Source organism: Pelodiscus sinensis, chromosome 10 (genome assembly GCF_049634645.1).
Source record: "Pelodiscus sinensis isolate JC-2024 chromosome 10, ASM4963464v1, whole genome shotgun sequence".
NCBI classification, from domain to species: Eukaryota; Metazoa; Chordata; order Testudines; family Trionychidae; genus Pelodiscus; species Pelodiscus sinensis.
The window spans coordinates 21,776,206-21,793,483 of record NC_134720.1 but is presented as its reverse complement, the minus strand read 5'-3'; the positions used below and the strand labels follow the sequence as shown (position 1 = coordinate 21,793,483).

At 41.9% G+C, this 17,278-nt stretch overlaps 1 protein-coding gene across 1 annotated transcript in view; it reads right to left on the bottom strand.

Moving 5' to 3' along the window:
- U2SURP (U2 snRNP associated SURP domain containing) overlaps nucleotides 1-17,278 on the bottom strand; it is an 83,978-nt gene that overhangs the window by 47,346 nt on the left and 19,354 nt on the right. The window contains exons 2-7 of the mRNA XM_075937664.1: nucleotides 11,138-11,185; nucleotides 8,290-8,388; nucleotides 6,847-6,961; nucleotides 6,290-6,426; nucleotides 3,503-3,570; nucleotides 13-107 (exon numbers count right to left, since the gene is read on the bottom strand). Of these exons, the coding sequence (XP_075793779.1) occupies nucleotides 13-107; nucleotides 3,503-3,570; nucleotides 6,290-6,426; nucleotides 6,847-6,961; nucleotides 8,290-8,388; nucleotides 11,138-11,185 (562 nt within the window). The remainder of the gene's footprint in view (nucleotides 1-12; nucleotides 108-3,502; nucleotides 3,571-6,289; nucleotides 6,427-6,846; nucleotides 6,962-8,289; nucleotides 8,389-11,137; nucleotides 11,186-17,278) is intronic.

Sequence of the window (17,278 nt, the reverse complement as noted above, 5' to 3'; positions counted from 1 at the left end):
ATGATTACTTACTGGAACGGCGCTGGCCATCTGAATCCGACTGAGGAGGCTCAAAACGACTTAATCTACCTTTTGTTTTATGCCTTTCATCACGCTCCTCTTGAATTCTACAAAAACGTTAAATACAGAGCGCAATTAGCTACAATTTGAGTGATCGTTTCTAAACAATTTTTAACTATATCTTCCAAAATATGAGCATTCAACATTTTACATAAGAACATAAGGCCATACTGGGTCAGACCAAAGGTTTATCTAGCTCAGTATACTGCCTTCCCACAGTGGCCAATGCCCCAGAGGGAGTGAACAGAACAGGTAAATATCAAGTGATCCCTCTCCTGTCATCCATTTCCAGCCTCTGACAAACAGACTAGGGACACAATTCCTACCCATCCTGGCTAATATCTATTGATGAAATTAACTCCCTGAATTTATCTAGTTCTTTTTTGAACCCCGATAAAGTCCTGGTCTTCACAACATCCTCTGGAAAGGAGTTCTACAGGTTGACTGTGCACTGCGTGAAAAAACACTTCTTTTATTTCTTTTGAACCTATTAATTTCATTTGCTGACCCCTAGTTCTTATGTTAAGGGAATAACTAAATAAAACTTTTCCTTATTCACTTTTTCTACACCAGTTACGATTTTATAGAGTGCTCTCATATCCCTCCTTAGTTTCCTTTTTTTAAGTTGTTTTCTAAGTTCTTAAAAGCCAGTTCCCTCCCCCTCTTCCCGCCCCACCACCCCCCGGTGCCAGCACTGTCTTCACAGGGGGCAGGAGAGGAGAGGAGCAGGGGGGAAACAGCATGAACGGGAACTGAAACAGTCCCACTCATGCTGGTCCCACTGCTGCTCCTCTCCCTTTGGAGTGTATAAGAGCCGCCTGCGGCTGTTGTACATTTCAAATGAAGAGACACAGAGGGGAACCTGTGCCAGCGGGGACTGCTTTGCTGCCTGCTGGCACGGGTTCCCACTGCCTCTTTCCATTTGAAATGTACAGGAGCTGCTGTGGCTCTTGTACATTTCAAAAGCAGAGAGGCAGAGAGAACTCGCTGCATCTCTCCCTTTGCAATATACAAAAGCTGCAGGCTGCTCTTGTACATTTCAAAGGGAGAGGTACAGTGGAATAGCAAGCAACCCCACAATCGACTAATCGAGTAGTGGATGGAAATTCCATCCACCACTCAATTAGCTAATTAATCGAAATTTAACATCCCCAGCCTAGAGAATGGTACTCGGGCGCAGAAAATCTCCTCCTAGATCTACCAATCCAGAGAATGGAGGACTTTGGGGGGAACCATCACCATTCTGCCCCAAGAGTGCAGGGACAGGTTGTGAGCCCACACCAGCCACAACTGCAGCAGGAGCATGTGGAGTCTGCTGTACTGGATGACATAAGTAAAGGTGACCATGAAACCCAGCAGGGGCATGCAGTTCCTGGCCACAATCATTGGGAATGCCCACAGAGTCATGACAATGTCTCTGATAGCCAGAAAACATGACCTGGGCAGGGAGGCCGTGGCAAACGTGGAGTCCAGCTGAGTGCCCATGAATTATGACTTGACTGGGGACCAGGCCTTCTCTTGGCCACATTTAAGAGAAGGCCCAACTCCTGAAATGGGTCTCGTACCAGGGCAATGTGGGCCAGCACTTGGTCGGAGAAGAGACCCCGTACCAGCCGGTCATCCAGATACGAAAACACTTGGACACCACTTTTCCTCAGAGTGGCAGCGACTACGGCCATGCATTTTGTGAATACCCAAGTGTAGCCAGACAGCCCGCCCCCCCCCCCCCCCCCCCATCTCATCCATCTTATTTGCCTCTCTGAGGTTCCTGAAGCATACAGGACAGAGAAGGAGCAATAATATCAGTATAGTCTATGCTGGCTCATCTGATCCTGAGGAGCTGAAAACAGATATGAGGAGAGAGAGAGAGCGATTAAGGCAATAAGCTGGCCTCGAGGCTGCGAGAACTGCCCAGGCTGACACCCATGTTGATTCGAACACACACAGTCCCTGGGAGAGGAATTTCCCACTGAGAAAAGAATCCCCAGTAATTCCAATTTAGTTATCTCTCTTACAAGTGTAAATTAAGTTCACAACTCCCTTGTAAGAACTGGTCTCACAAAAGACAGACCAGCCCCATTTGGCATGACAGACAAGAAAGAGAAATACGTGACCCCATGAGTATAAAAATAGGTCCAGCAACACACTCACTCTGAGTATCATTCTACCCTCTACCTGCTGATCAGGTTAGGTGTTTGACCTCTCGAGGTTCTATGGGGGCGCCCACCTCATATTTTCGTCTTTCCTAGGAATTGAGGGACCGGCCCTGGCCTGACCTGTGCCTCTCGACTCCAGCATAAGGGGGTAAAAATTGTACCTGGATGTGGTCCTCTGTCTTAAGTGTACACATAGAAAGAGTAAGCTGTTACTTGGTACCATTATTTCTATTTTTCTATCTATCTTCTTTGTAACCATTTTTAAGATCTATATTTTGTTAGTAGTTAAGAAATAAAGCAATAGCCATTGTAACCATATGATTTATAAGCTTCCTCAATAAACCTGTAACTGTTTAAGCTTTAACCTGACTCCTTCAGTTGCTGTAATAGAACCAAGCACAATTTAAAAGAACTTCAGCCGGTCATAAAGGGACAGTTATAGGAAGAGCTTGGGCGTTTGGATCTGTGTCACTCCCAGGTGACAGGGTCCACTGGGGCACTTCTCAGCCTTTCCTGGGCTGCCCGCTGCAAAGGAATTATGAATTCTAGCAGCTAAAATCTGAAGTGTAATAAGCTCTTCCTGTACACACTGGGGCGTCTGTTAGCCTGTTTGGCTACCCTCTGCGATGGGACCTCGGTCCTAGCAGTAAAGTCACGGACGTTAAACTATTTTTCGGGGCGCCCTCCAGCCTCCTAGGCTGCCCGCTGCAACGAGACTTTGCGTCTCAGCAGTTGAAGACTTGGGTGTAACACACACGCACATGCTGCCCTGACCGTCGGCTGACACCAAGGGCCATGGACAAGCCGAAGGGGAGGGCAGTAAACTGGTAATGATCCTGGCCAACCATAAAATGTAGGAACTGCCTGTGGTGAGCAGCGAACAAAATATGAAAGTAGGTGTCCTTCAGACTGAGGGCAGCGTACCAGTCTCCGAGATTCAGGGATGGGATGATCAATGCTAGGGTCACCATCTTGAATTTGGCTGTGAAGACGAAGGCATTGAGATCCCTGAGGTCTAGAATGGGTAGTCCAGAATGGCCACTGCACAGGCACCTGTAGCTGAGGGGGCAAAGACTGTTGCACTCCCGGTACATAGTCCTGCTTTAACTGAGGAACCAAACTCCTTGGCTATTCATGAAATGTGACTCCCCCCAAAGGACTAGTAGATGCCATGCACTCTATTGGAGTAACACTCAAGCGTACTAGAAACTGATGTGATGATCTGATTCCTGGTTTGATATCTGTAAAAAGGGAAATTTAAAACGTGTGCCATCGTTGCTACTTACTGTTTTAGTTCTTCTTTGAAGAGTTCTAAATTGCTCTTTTTCTTTTCTTTCTCCCCCTTCTTCAAAGGCTAAAATAAAGAATGTGTCAGCAAGAAAGGTGCTGGATGTTTCAGAACACCACACAATGAAATGGTTTGTCAAATAAATGTTTGAGTGATGTGTATTTTAGATCAGTTCCAGTCCATATTATCTTTGGACTGCAGGTTTCCAAATGACTGAATTGCAGACAAAAATCCACCTTTAAAAACATTAAAGCTGAGCCCTATGAACACAAAGTCAGGAAATACAAAAGTTACGGCAGAATGTAAATCTTAACTCTGTCTTTGGATTTATACATGACAATTCAATCTTTAATTGTGTTCTCATGCTCAAACATTATCTTCACGACGTAAGATACATACTTAACATCTTCTAATGCTGTTTGTCAATCTTATCACTTACTTTAATCATAAAAGTGGACTACATCCTTAGTAACTAAGGGCAAAACTTCACTACAGTGCTACATCGGCACAGCTTTGCCACTATAATGTGTCTCATGCAGACACACTGTGCTGAAAGGAGAGTGCTCTCCTGTTGGCACAATTATTCCACTTTGGCAAGAAATAGAAACTATGTGGGCAGCACAGAATCTCTCACCACCATAGTCCTTCCCATGACACAAATTTCACGTGTACGCTGGTGCTTTTTCACAACCTTGGGTGACATAAGTTAGATCAACTTAAGTGGTAGTGTAGATCAGCCCTTAGGGGTTGAACCCTTAGACTTTGAAAGTTATATTCTATGTCCAGTTAAGTAATTCATGCATACTGAAATATACATTCATACACAAACACTATACTCAAGCAGTATTTCCTTCTATTTCTACTTCAAATACAGAAATAGCTCTGAAGGGATGTTTACTCTTAAAAGGAAAGTGTGTCAGAAAAATACTTGACTTAAAATTAAGAATGAGAATATTCTAATATTTCATGCTTGCTTCTTAATGCATTAATATATGCTTCTTATCTAACCCATGTGACCCATTCTTTCTTCTTTAAGATAGCTTTTGGTTTATGCCCACGGAAGTTCACAATACCATCTACATTTTTGTTAGTTTCTAAGGTGCCACAGGACCATTAGTTGTTTTTTAAGTTCTCAGTTACAGACTAACATCGCTACCCCTCTGAGGCATGTAATTTAATGTAACTGAATACATTTTTCCAGTTAGCTGACATATAAAAGTACTTTTTCCCCTAATCACTAAATATTATACACTACAGCTTTGGGGAAATACTACTTCTTATTTTGTGGAGACATGTTTTGCATTTGGAGGATTGCAGGATGGGGATGGAAGTAGTTGGCAAGAAAATAAAAATTGCTTCCCTCATCTGTTATTTTTTACAATTTTACAAAACAGTAACATTTTCACAGCAACACACTGAAGGGCTCAGTGGGACAAGTAAAATGTACTCAAGAAGTGCAACTAAGTAGCTCTTTTTTGTAACTAAAACTCTGACACACTGAAATGTTTAATATGTTGTCCATTAATATCCAACTCTATAAATCCATGGCATATTGTTTTATGTTTAGGGTAGGTTTGACTAATTTTAATATTACTTATTTTTCCCCCACACTGGCACCCAAGACTATAGGGATATGTCTGGACTACATGCCTCAGCCTATTTTACATGCCTCTGTTGACAATCCGACATAGTCAACAAAGTGGGGATTTAAATAAAAATGTCCGCCGCAATGTGCTGGCTCAGCTGATCGTCGGCACAGCACGTGAGTCAAGACGTGGCTCGGTCAACAGGGGAAGCCTTTGTCAACCACTCCCTTATGCCTCGTGCGCTGCACCGACGATCAGCTGAGCCAGCACAGCATGGCGGCCATTTTTATTTTAATGAAGCCGGGGATATTTAAATCCCCGCTTCACTGACTATGTCGGGTAGCCTATTTTACATGCCTCTGTTGGCAGAGGAATGTAGTCTAGACATACCATAGATGCTTTACACCATCTATATATTGTTGAAAGCATTCTATCTAGAAAACAGGATTAAGTAGCTAAAGACCATCAAAATGAATTGGCCCAGGAACAGCATTAAGTTTTCAGGTTAAACCTTAACTTTCAAATTTTCTGATTTGAGTGTTCATTCGAACCATCTTAATATACTCTTAATAGTTTTTGTAATTTTTTTCCCTAAAAGCAAAACAAACTAACGATATACATGCTGACAGAAAAGAGAGAAAAATGAAAGATAAAATAAGTGCTTCATCTTAGAAGACTTGCCAGGGATAAAAGGATTTTGCTTAAGCTTCAAAAAATTCACCTTGAGACAGAGACCAAGCATGGAAAATGTAAATCAGTCCAAAAGGTGAAAGTTTCTTAAAGTTACATGCATATGAAAACAGATGACAGCTGTTTTGAAAACTGCAAAGAGCTGGTGCTACCAAGTACATATACTTGAATGATTGGAAATTTTTTTTTTAATATTCACCAAATACTAATTCACGATGAAATTATCTTGGTTAAAAGGAATATTAGACCATGTACAATATTTCTTCTGCACAAAATCAAGACAGAGCACCATTTTTAGAGAACCATGAGATACTGTTTTGAATAAAGGACTAGCAGACCTTGACATTGTAAACTCTACGATGATTCACTATAATGTTTGGGCAATCAATGTCCATATCTTAGCTCCTCCAATTAAAAATGTGGATAAAACTACTATATCTAGTTAATGTGTCTAAATGCTTTGAAAAATAATTAAATAAGTAGTAAATATCTGTAAAAGAATAACTTACAGGCTTTTTGGTTTCTATCATTAGAAGAGATGGAGGCTTCTCATTAGAGGATGGCTGACTTGGTGGATTTTTTTGATCTGCAAACCGTGCTGAAGGTTTGTAGATTTTACCTCGTTTTTCATCTGTTTCGTGTTCATCTGGATTTTAAAAAGGAATCCTGTTAGCAGTTACTGCATAATAATGAGCTATAGAACCCAGTTTTTTTTAATTTATTTCTGAAATTCTATCCCTTTAACACAGAATATAAAAAATAGCTATTTATAAATCAAAATGAAATGCTATAATAGTATCACACTCTCTGCAATTTAACTGTAATACTCAGGAAAGGCATGTGTAAAATGTGTAGTTGGTTAATAAAAAAAACTTTACTTTTAATATAAAAAAAGTGATAATTTCACTGACATGCTAGTAAGTTTTATAAACATCTCCTAAAAGCATAATGAAACATTTTGGCGGGCAGAATATTTTATTAGACTTAACACAAAATAAAATCCAAACCTAACCTTTGTTCTTTATAATTATCCAAAAATTGTTAAGGATGAAATATTCAGTCTTACCTTTAGAGGCATTAACAATTCCTCCTCTTACAAAAGTTTTCACTTTATTACCATCACTTCCTTCAAAAGCAGCAAGGAATTCTTCGTAAATTTCTGCAGCTGCCTTCTCATCCTCCTACACACCAAATGTCAATTTGTTTACTATTTTTACAAACAGCAACCTTGAGACATCAAACCTTAAGCGGTCATATGACTTTCTTTTCTTTTTTTTTTTTTCTGGCGCTCATCACATACTGAATTAGAACAGATAAGTTTCACTTTCAGACAAGATGGTTTTTCAGAGCAGATTTTTTTTAAACAATTTATAATTTCAGAGCTAAAAAGAAAGGTCAAACAGAAAAATATTTAAAAAACCACAGACTGTAACCTCTGTGCTGCAAAAAAAAAAAAAAAAAAAAAAAAAAAAATTGTATAGTGTATACTATACGAGTCAAATTGTGTGTCTGAATGAAATTAATAATGGGATCAATTTTACATGGTATATTTCAGAAGTGACAAATAAATACAAATAAGAGGCTGCAAATTAGCAACACTAAATTGCCTCACATTAGGATTTTCAAAGGAGTATGAGAAAGTTAGGAAGCAAAATCCTATTGAAAATTCTGAGAAAGTTGAGCACTTAACTTGCTTAGGCTCTTTAAAAAACTCCAACTTTAATTAGCATCAGTTCACAAGCTAAAGCAAAGAGTTAAAACATATTGAGATATTTTAATGGCCTTACAAAACTTATATATTTCAAGTTGTTCTTAATCCATTTTATATCAGATATGTGCATTTCTGCGCTAAACCATATTTAACAAATATACTGTGTTCCCAAAATAAAAATATCTAGTTTGAAAATAAAATTATTTTGTAGGAAAAAAATATGCAACACTGAACAGTGCCTCTGATACTCCTGATAGCAATTAAAGTCAAACAATATACAAAATAAAACCACACAAGAAAAAAGTGGCCTAAGGTGACAGCAGGTCAAGGGTACGGGCTGATTTCCTGGAAGCTTTTTATTATGACAACAGTCACTGAACTGTTATAACACAAAGCTTCCAGGAAGGCCACAAAATCTGATCTCTCATTCAGATTTATCCCAGCTTTTTTCCCTTTTCCAAGACAGAGCTCTGTGTTCCCCAACATAGTTGACAGCAAATATTTTAAAGATTACCATATGCAGGGCTCGCCAAGCTGCGGCGAGCCCCACTCGCCAGTCACGCTGTCTAGAGTTCTGTGCATGCACAGATCGTTCTGCGCATGGGCAGATCGCCCGAACCCGGCTCTTCTGGGTTGTAATCTACTCGCCACAGGCAAGTAGATTACACAGACTGTCGAGCATAATTTCGATAGTCACTGCCACTTCTTTCTTTGTATTAGCAAATATATCAAGATAATTTAATATATATATATATATATATAAAAATAGAAAAAAAAACCTTGGCTATTTACCATTACCTTCTTTTTTAACTCCTCTTGTTCTTTCTTACTTAAAGTTCTCTTGGCAGCACTCATTTTGCCAATACTGAATGCTTTAAGTTTATTTTCCAAAAGAGGCTACCAAAGGAACAGAAAAAAGCAAATGTTAAACAGAATGTTTAGAAAATTTTTTTTTAAATGAACCTCATTCTTGGAATCTAACATCCAAAATAACGTTTTACTTGGAAAGGACTCAGCCAATCTGCTAGTTGGGAAAAAAACTCCTTGAAGTCTGCCTAGACTTGTCCCACAGGACAGATAGTATTCCAACAGCAATACAGTTTTGAAATATTTTGATAATTTAAAACTATTCAGCAATAGCCTATGGAGAAAAGTTCTGACATCCAAATTTAGATGATGATCTAGGTTGGTTGTCCTGTGATATGCTAAGCTTACTTGTGGGGAAACCTAACCAAGTTTGTGAGCCCAATAATATGGGTCAGCAGAAGCTGAAGATGCCAATGTGGAGAACGGTAAGTTAACCATAACATAGTGGCAACTCCTGCAGCCATTTAAGAAATATGGACAGACACTGAAAATAGTTGCAACTAATCAAATTCTATTGGCCAAAAAAACAATTTTGTGATCCTAGCCAATGTTTTCTCTAATCTTTTCCATCCATTTGTAGAATAAATTTTATACACACTGAAGCATGTGCAAATGTGTACCACCAGTAAAAACAAAAACCTAGCTATGATCTCTCTATTAACCATCTGGGCAGCATATGACTATCTTCTGAGTGGCTGTACAAGCACAAAACTTACAGGGAATACTGTTCCTAGCCAGTTGTGGAGGATTTTAGTGGTAATAAAATTAAAAGAGTGCTGAGAAGTTTAAAATAATATTTTTGCTGGGGGAAGATATAGAAGAAAGTTATATTATTGAGCTCTTTTAGCCCCAGTGCAATTAAAACTTTCATTACCCAATTCCTGATTCTTGCCTCTCTAGCACTATTACACATGAACAACTGAAATACAGGTTGCACCTCTGAAAACCAGCACACTCTAGTCCAGCAACATCCGGCAGAACCATGAATACTCCTGGACCAGAGAGCCCGGGAGCAGCAGGGCCAGAGGAGCCCCACAGCAGTGCTGGGGCTGGTGATCAAAGAACTCCAGCAGTGCAGAACCAGGTGATGGGGAATCCCAGGTGCCCATGGCAGCATGGGGCCAGGAGCTCTAGAAGCCCAGCCACCCATGACAGCACAGGGCTGTAGAAGCCCCGCTGTCTACAGCAGCACAGACCCGGACAACCCCAACAGCCTGCAGAAGTACGGAGACAGGGGCTGAAGAAGCTCGTCCGCCTGCGGCAGCACAGAAACTAGGGAAATATGACTGCACACAACAGCGTAGGCCACGGACAGAGAACCCCTGCCACCCTTGGCAGCCCAAGGCGAGGGCAAAGGTAGAGGGGCCAGAGGCAGGGGACCAGCTGGCTCCTGGCCTAGGTCACCATGGTGCTAAACCAGGGAGGTCCAACTTGTAGTAATAATTGATCATCTTGAGGATTTGCCTGCTTGGTGGATGGAAGAAAGACATCAAGGCACTGAGAGGGAAGATATCAGTTGAGAACAACTTCCCCAAGAAGTGGGGAGGCTAGAAAGAGGAAACAAGACAGAAACTTGTTTGACTATTGGGAGTTTAAAGGATAGTAAATATAGTTTGAATCTCTCTAGTCCAGCACCCTCAGGACCTGACTGGTGCCAAATCAGAGAATTTGCCAAACTACGGGAGGTCAAAATTGTTTAGCCACATTACCAACATTTCCACTGCTTACTGGGCTCTTGGAAGATATTTAGCATAAACTAGAGCTAAATAACAGTACAGAACACAGAGCCAGCACTGATGTTTGTGGACAAACTTTATGGGACCACATGAAACTAGGCCACACACATGATAAGTGGACATCTGACTGACTAAAATCATGTTAGACCATGGATGTTGCCAGATGGGAGAATGATAGATTAGAGAAGTTTAACTGGTATTAATCTCAATTTTTAAATGCCACTTCTGTTTATTATTGAAACTAAGAATCAAAATGGGACTAGGTGAATAAAGAAAACTTCTCCAGTAGTTACCAGAACTCTACATAATACACTTTATCCCATCAAAATATTTTCAGAGTCCTACCACTGCTATCAACTCATTTATACACAAAGTATGGGGCAATTCAGCTGGGGCAGAACCAGCATGCAGCAGCCTGTCCAGGACCGAAGTCAGCATCCGTGGAGCCCAGCAAGACCAGCAGTAGAGTGACCAGTGTCCAACAGCCCAGCCAGAGCTGTCAGGGTGGCCAGCTGGGGTGGAAGTGAAGCCAGCAGTGGGGAGCGGCAGGATGTAGGGGACTCCTCTGGTCCAGCAATTCTCTCGTCCAGGTCCAGTCACATCCTGAAGGTGCTGGACCAGGGAGGTCCAACTTGCAGTTTATTCTAATATTATTATTGCAACAAATATTATATATAGCTCATCTAATATCAGTAAGAAAGGATCTTGTTCTAGTATTTTGTGCCTTTCTGTCAAGAAAGAGAAGTGAGAGGAAGACAAATTCCGTAGTACCATCATTAATTACGGTTTTCTAAATTGTTTAAGAAAATAATCTGAAGTGCTAAAATCACAAATGGCATTTCTCAGAAGCATGCATGCAGAATATGCCAAAAGCTCAGGATGCAGAGACACATACATGAAACTGGCAAGCAAGATTGAAATAATTCTATGTATCATTTACTAATGCATATCAATCATTTATATGTATTACCCACTAATGGGAGATGACTATGGCAAAACAAACTATTCTTTGTAATCTAACAGCTATATTCTTCAGGACTTACATGACTATCTGCAGATCCAGTAGTGTGTACCGCATCTGGAATTCTGGCCTGCAAAAGATGGGGGAAAAGTCACTTACGAATATACAAACAGCATTCACTAATAAGCAAAAGACATTGGCCCTTTCAGATATAGCTGTTGGAATTCCATTTTCATTTCAATTTTCTCTACCTCTATCCCAGCACGCACCTTTGCCCTCATATATTTCAACTTTTTAAAAATATTTGAGCAGTCCAACAGTTATACTCAATATATTGATAGTATCTGAGGCAGCAAAGAATAGAAAAAAGGCTCTTGCAATTATCCATAAATATCTGAATTCTGCTCTTTGGATTTCAGATTATAGAGGTCTAACTTGTATTAGCCTTTAACACTGAGGGTTCTATGTGCACAGATATACTCACACACCAAAAAAGATGGTATCATAATTACCAAATAAAACAAAGAAAACAATTGTAATGTAATTAAAAACATCTTAAGACCATAAATGTGATAAAACTAAAGGAATACATCCACAAGAGACAATCCCCACATCATGGTAATCCCAAAGCCTACAGCTGCTAGAAGTGCAATTTTCCAAAAAAGAAACGAGAACTAAAGCAATCATTTTGCATTTAGTACAATATTTGTAGGGAATTTATACAAAACCCCCAGGACATCCAAACCAAAACAGAAGTTTGTGTTCCACTATTTTCCAAGAACTACACAAAACTTTTATATTAAGACTAATATAGGATACTGAGAAATTACTCTTTGAGGGCTATATTTGTTCATCAGTACATAATTTTTCTAACAGTGGGGATGCGTATTATGTTAAATTTCATCTACATTTCCTAAGGCAGCAATTCCAATCGCTGGTCTGTGGACCAGTGCCGCTGGCTGCTGGGCCACAGCAGCTCTGGGAGGCTGGGGTACACCACCCAGCACATCCCCTCCCGCTTGTTGGAAGAGCTATGTTCTGCCTTGCCTCTCAGCCAACCAGCACTAAGCAGGGGTGGGGTCTCCTTCCAGACAGGAAAGAGCGGTTCTTTGAGTGGTGGGAGGGCTGCACGGAGCCCGGCACAACAGCCTTAGAGCAGTCACGACCTGGGCAACGGGGGGGGGGCTTACCACAGGGGCATCCAGGGTGGGGAGCTGGCACTGGAGGGCTCTGGGGACAAGGTTAGTAGATTAGGGACCTACAGGGGCAGGGCTGGCACTGGGGGTTCTGTGGATAGAGCTAATGTTGGGGACTGGTGGCTGGCACGGGGGGGGGGGGGTTGGGTGCAGTAGGGCTCTGGAAACAGGGCTAGCACTGGGTGGGGGGGTCTGGTGGTGGTGGGCTCTAAGGAGTTGGGGGCTGGCACAGATGTTTGGAATGGAGGGCGATTGCCAGAGCTAAAGCCGGCTATTCGCTGCAGCTCTGGGGGCCAGGGCTTTTGGCAGACGGTATCATTTTGTTTGCATATTTCCACATTCGTTATTTGCATAATGAATATGCAAATATATAAATAAAATGTTCCTGGTCCACCAAAAGTTTGTGAATGGGTTTGCTGGTCCGTGGTATGAAAAAGGCTTAGAGCCATTGTTCTAAGGGCTGTAGGACAGTATAGTGGATAAAATCTTTGGTGAATGTAAAATACACAGCATTTGAAACTCATGTATAGAATGCACAAAAGCACCATGTTCTGTACTCTATCCACTAGTGTGCGATTCCACAAATGTTGGAGGAGGAAAGGAGAGAATAAAGGGAGCAATCTGAACATGAATTCAACGTATATTGTCAGAGAAACAAGAATACTAATATTTCTGGTGGCTTTTTATGTTGTAGAACTCAAATGAGACCAACAAGCTAGATCATACTGATCTGCAAACATATATTAGGTAGCAATTTTTAATCACTGCCAACTGGAGCCTAATTCAAGTAAACCAAAAGTTGGAAAAGTCATGGCCCGGATTCCTACCCTGCAAATACCATCTCATGCTGCTCAGGCAGTGCATGGGAACTCCTTCAGGTGTAATGTGGAAGGCAAACACAGTGAAGTTCAAAGAACTGAAAAGCTGTAAAACTGGCCCCCAAATGATACTCTACTACAACCTGTTCTGACAAGTGGACCTCAGCGCAGAAGAAAAAAAATTACTCCATAGCCTAGTACTTGGGATACCAAAAATTGACAGATGAGGACAGAAACATGCATTCATTCCACTTGCTTAAGGCTTTGCAACACACATACTCTATGAGCATTCTTTTGATTATTTTACAATTTTATCATTTAAATTTTGGAAGAATTGATTTGCAGTATTCTAAGTTGTGGGAAGGATTGTTCTCAAAAGTTTATCTTCAAACAGACATTCTAATACTTTAAAATGAAATTAATCATTTTATGGCTATTTTCAATTCAAAAGTATGGAATCGCACAGCAAAATGGCTCAGTCTTTAAGACTATGCATACCTAGTCGTAAATATTTTGCTGTCTACAAGTTAAATCTCTAAAACAGCTGTAGCCAACCTGCAGCTCGTGAGCCGCTTGCTGCTCTTGCCCCCCAAAAGTGCAGCTCGCGAAGCCACTCCTGCGCCCTGCCAAACAGCCTCCGCCCCAGGCTTCCCTGTGCTTACCGGGTCGGAGCTGTGGGGTTTTAAAAATGGCACCCAAGATGGCGGCTGTTTTAAAGGGACAGCCTCCTTCTTAAAAAATTTTTGCTTTTGGTTTTGCTCGACAATTCTGTTCTGGGGAGCTTTTTTTTTTTCCTTGACAATTCTGGTGCGGTTCTTGGCAATTTTTTCTGTAGCTGTTTTGGCTCTCGCTGTTAAATGAGTTGGCCACTCCTGCTCTAAAAGATCATTTAAGGATTATAATGTAGAGTGGCAATTTATTACACAGCTCTACTTTTACACATTTACTTTAATTTCTCCCTCCCCCCACACACTTTTATTAATAAGTATGTTTCAGTATAAGAAAATGCATATTCAATTAAAATATAAAGGTTGTGTGATATTATTGTTAGGTGACAAAATATTTTTATCCTAGTTATGCTGTTTGAAGACAGACACGTTGGGCTACTGTTGAAACTGAAGGCACAATCAGACATGTACTATAATATACTCCTGGGAGAATTCCACATCACTCCCTATGCTCAAAATTTATGTGCTGCGCAGACACCTATGAGGAGCAGAGCCTGCTCAGCCTTTGCCCCCAGGCTACGGAATTCTCTCCCCCGGGACATTCGCCTGGCACCAACATTGGCACAGTTTCAGTGCCAGGACAAAGCCACCCTTTTTATCCGTTTATATATATTTATAATATATATAAACATTTCGTAAGCCGCTTCAAATATTTTACAGAAAGAGGCAGGATAAAAATATTTTAAATAAATACATAAATTCTCCCCTTTTGCACTCTTCTCCTTCCACCACCGCAGAAAATACATTTCACCAGAAAGGTGCTGTAATTACTCCTTTCTATCATTCACTGTGGCACCAGATTAGAGAGCAGCCAGCCACTCTCAGGTGACAGCAGCTCCAGCTGTGGATAGAAAAAGAGCCTTCCTCACTGAACCCTGCTCCTGGGGCCAAGTCAGGAGGCATGGGATATGGAGGGATGGCCAGCATTGGGCACATTGAGCTTCTGGGAAGTCACAGACTGGGATTCAGAAAGCCTAGTGGTGGGTAGGGGGACAGATTGGTACAGGGGTTAAATGGGATTGGGGTGCAAGGACACATGGGGATAAGGGGAAAGAGATGGAGCAATACATTAGGAAAAAGTTCCTAACTGTCAGGGTAGTCAAACACTGGAATAAATTGCCCAGGGAGGTTGTGGAATCCCCATCTCTGGAGATATTTAAGAGTAGGTTAGATAAATGTCTTACAAGGATGGTCTAGACAGTATTTGGTCCTGCCATGGGGAGGGGACTAGACTCGATGACCTCTCGGGGTCCCTTCCAGTCCTAGCATTCTAGGATTCTATGGGGATGGAGAATGGCTTAGTGAGGGTCCAAGGCCACATGGGAAAGAAGAAATGGGGTGTGAGGGATACATGTCACGCACCATCTCCCACCTGCTGCCCCACTCCCAAGAGAGCTGGCTGCTGCCCCATGCTGCTGCCTCTGACACAGGGGCATCAAAGCCAGCTCCTACTGAGTATAGGCTCCTGCCTACTGCCACGGTCCCAGGGAGCCAGATGGGGGGGACCATTTGGGTTACTGATAAGCTCATGCTACAGTCTTACATCCCTAGAATGCAGAATAATCATTTATTTAAACAATACAGGAACTTATTTCCTGCTCCGCTTAGAAGTCACACAAAGGCATGGGTTGTCAGGGGAAATGGAAGAGCTGAGCGAGAGGGAAGTAGGTGCTAGGATGGAGCCTGTTGCACGTGGGTGGGAGAAGTGTGGAACAGGGTTCTTTCTAAAAGGGAAGGATTGTTAACATGGGTTGTTGGTGAAGGCAGGGCTGGGGAAGGCAAGCCCCCAGCTCCACCACTTCTTAGCCACCAGCTTTTAAGCTGGCTTCCCCCAGCACAGACTACTGTTCCCTCCTTGCTGTCCCTCTGATAGTGGCAGCAAGAGGGGTGGGGGGAAATGACTAGTTAAGTCACTAGTCAAATGCTTATCAGATAGTCAACTAATCACTTACATCCCTACATGTAGACAGCCATTTCCCTGTATTTTAACATCCCTACCGCATTCTGTACTAATATTCCTAGTACGGAATCTATTTGTCAGAAAGCATTTCCTGCATCTTTTTTGTTGTCTGTATTGTTACAAGCATACTTGCTGATAGGTATTTGAAATAAATTCATAACTGAAGCTTGTTATCAGTGTTCCCTCTCAGCTATGGGGCAGCACAGCTTTACAGGTGATTAATCAGCCCCACCCAGTCAGACAGCTCTGTGCACAGAGCCCGGAGCCTCTGACTGAGGGGGGCTGATTAATCACCTGTGAAGCCATGCGGCCATGCACCTAGAAGGAACACTGGTTGCTATAATTATAGTGTTTTTTTTTACAAATAATATATGCAGAATTTTGAAGAACTTTAAAATACTGTGCACAGAGTTTTTAATTTTTTGGTGCTCAATTCCCCAGGAGTATAGACTACAGTTTGGATCTCCCTAGCCCGGAACTCTCAGGACCTGACTGCTCCCGGAGGAGGGGTTTTTCTGGACATGGGGAGGTCTTTTCAGGTCCCCTGTTGCCAGCCCCCCCCCCCCCCCCCCCACTGCTGCCCCTCCCACAGCTCAGCTGAGCTGCACACTGGCTCCTGACTCCCCCCTTGCAGCCCAGTTGAGCCACATGCTCAACCCAGTTCCTTACCCCTCCCCCAGAAATATGCCAGGATTCTCTGATCCTGGAACATCTGTGGTCATGCCAAACTGCAGATGTTGCTGGACCAGATAATCCTGGTGGGGATGTGAAGAACTAGTTGACTATCCGAAAAGCAAATGCCAGCTCCCCCCAGCATGGGCTCCTGCTCCCCCCGTTTGCTGCCTGTCTCTAATAGAGGCAGCAAGGGAAGGCAGGAAGAAGCAACTAGTCTCTTACATACTTCCCTGAAAACTCCACTACTACAGAAGAGTCCCCTTTAATTTATGGCTTTTTCATACACATTTATCTTTAAATTAAAATTAACAATAAAGTGTAGAGATTACCAAATTTCCTCAATGTTAGCTACATGGGCATTAACAATCTTCTTTATTGTAAGAAATTTGTTTTTTAAACATGTCACGTGAAGAAAATGTTATTCCTCATTCAGCCAGATTGGAACAATGTCAGATACCACTAGTCTAAGAAATGCATCACTAAAAGTATTCCCCATTTCCAGTCAACCAAGATATTACCACTTATATCTGCATGCACTGTGTTTCCTTAAGGACACTACCTCCATTTTTAACACTACCAAATCCACTTAAAATAAATGATGGACAGAGCTTCAAGATTTGAATAGAGATGTTAAATCATGATTAATCAGAGGACTACTCGATTAGTCGATCGGGGAGGTGCTCGCTAATCCCACTACGGCTCTGCAGTTTCAATGTAGTAGGAGCTGGGCATGCAGCAGCCCAGCTCTTACTACATTTAAACTGAAGAACCGCAGTGAGGTTAGCTCCGGGGGGGCAGGATTAAGCAATCCCGGCCAACGACAGCCCTGGGAGTTAACCCTGCTGT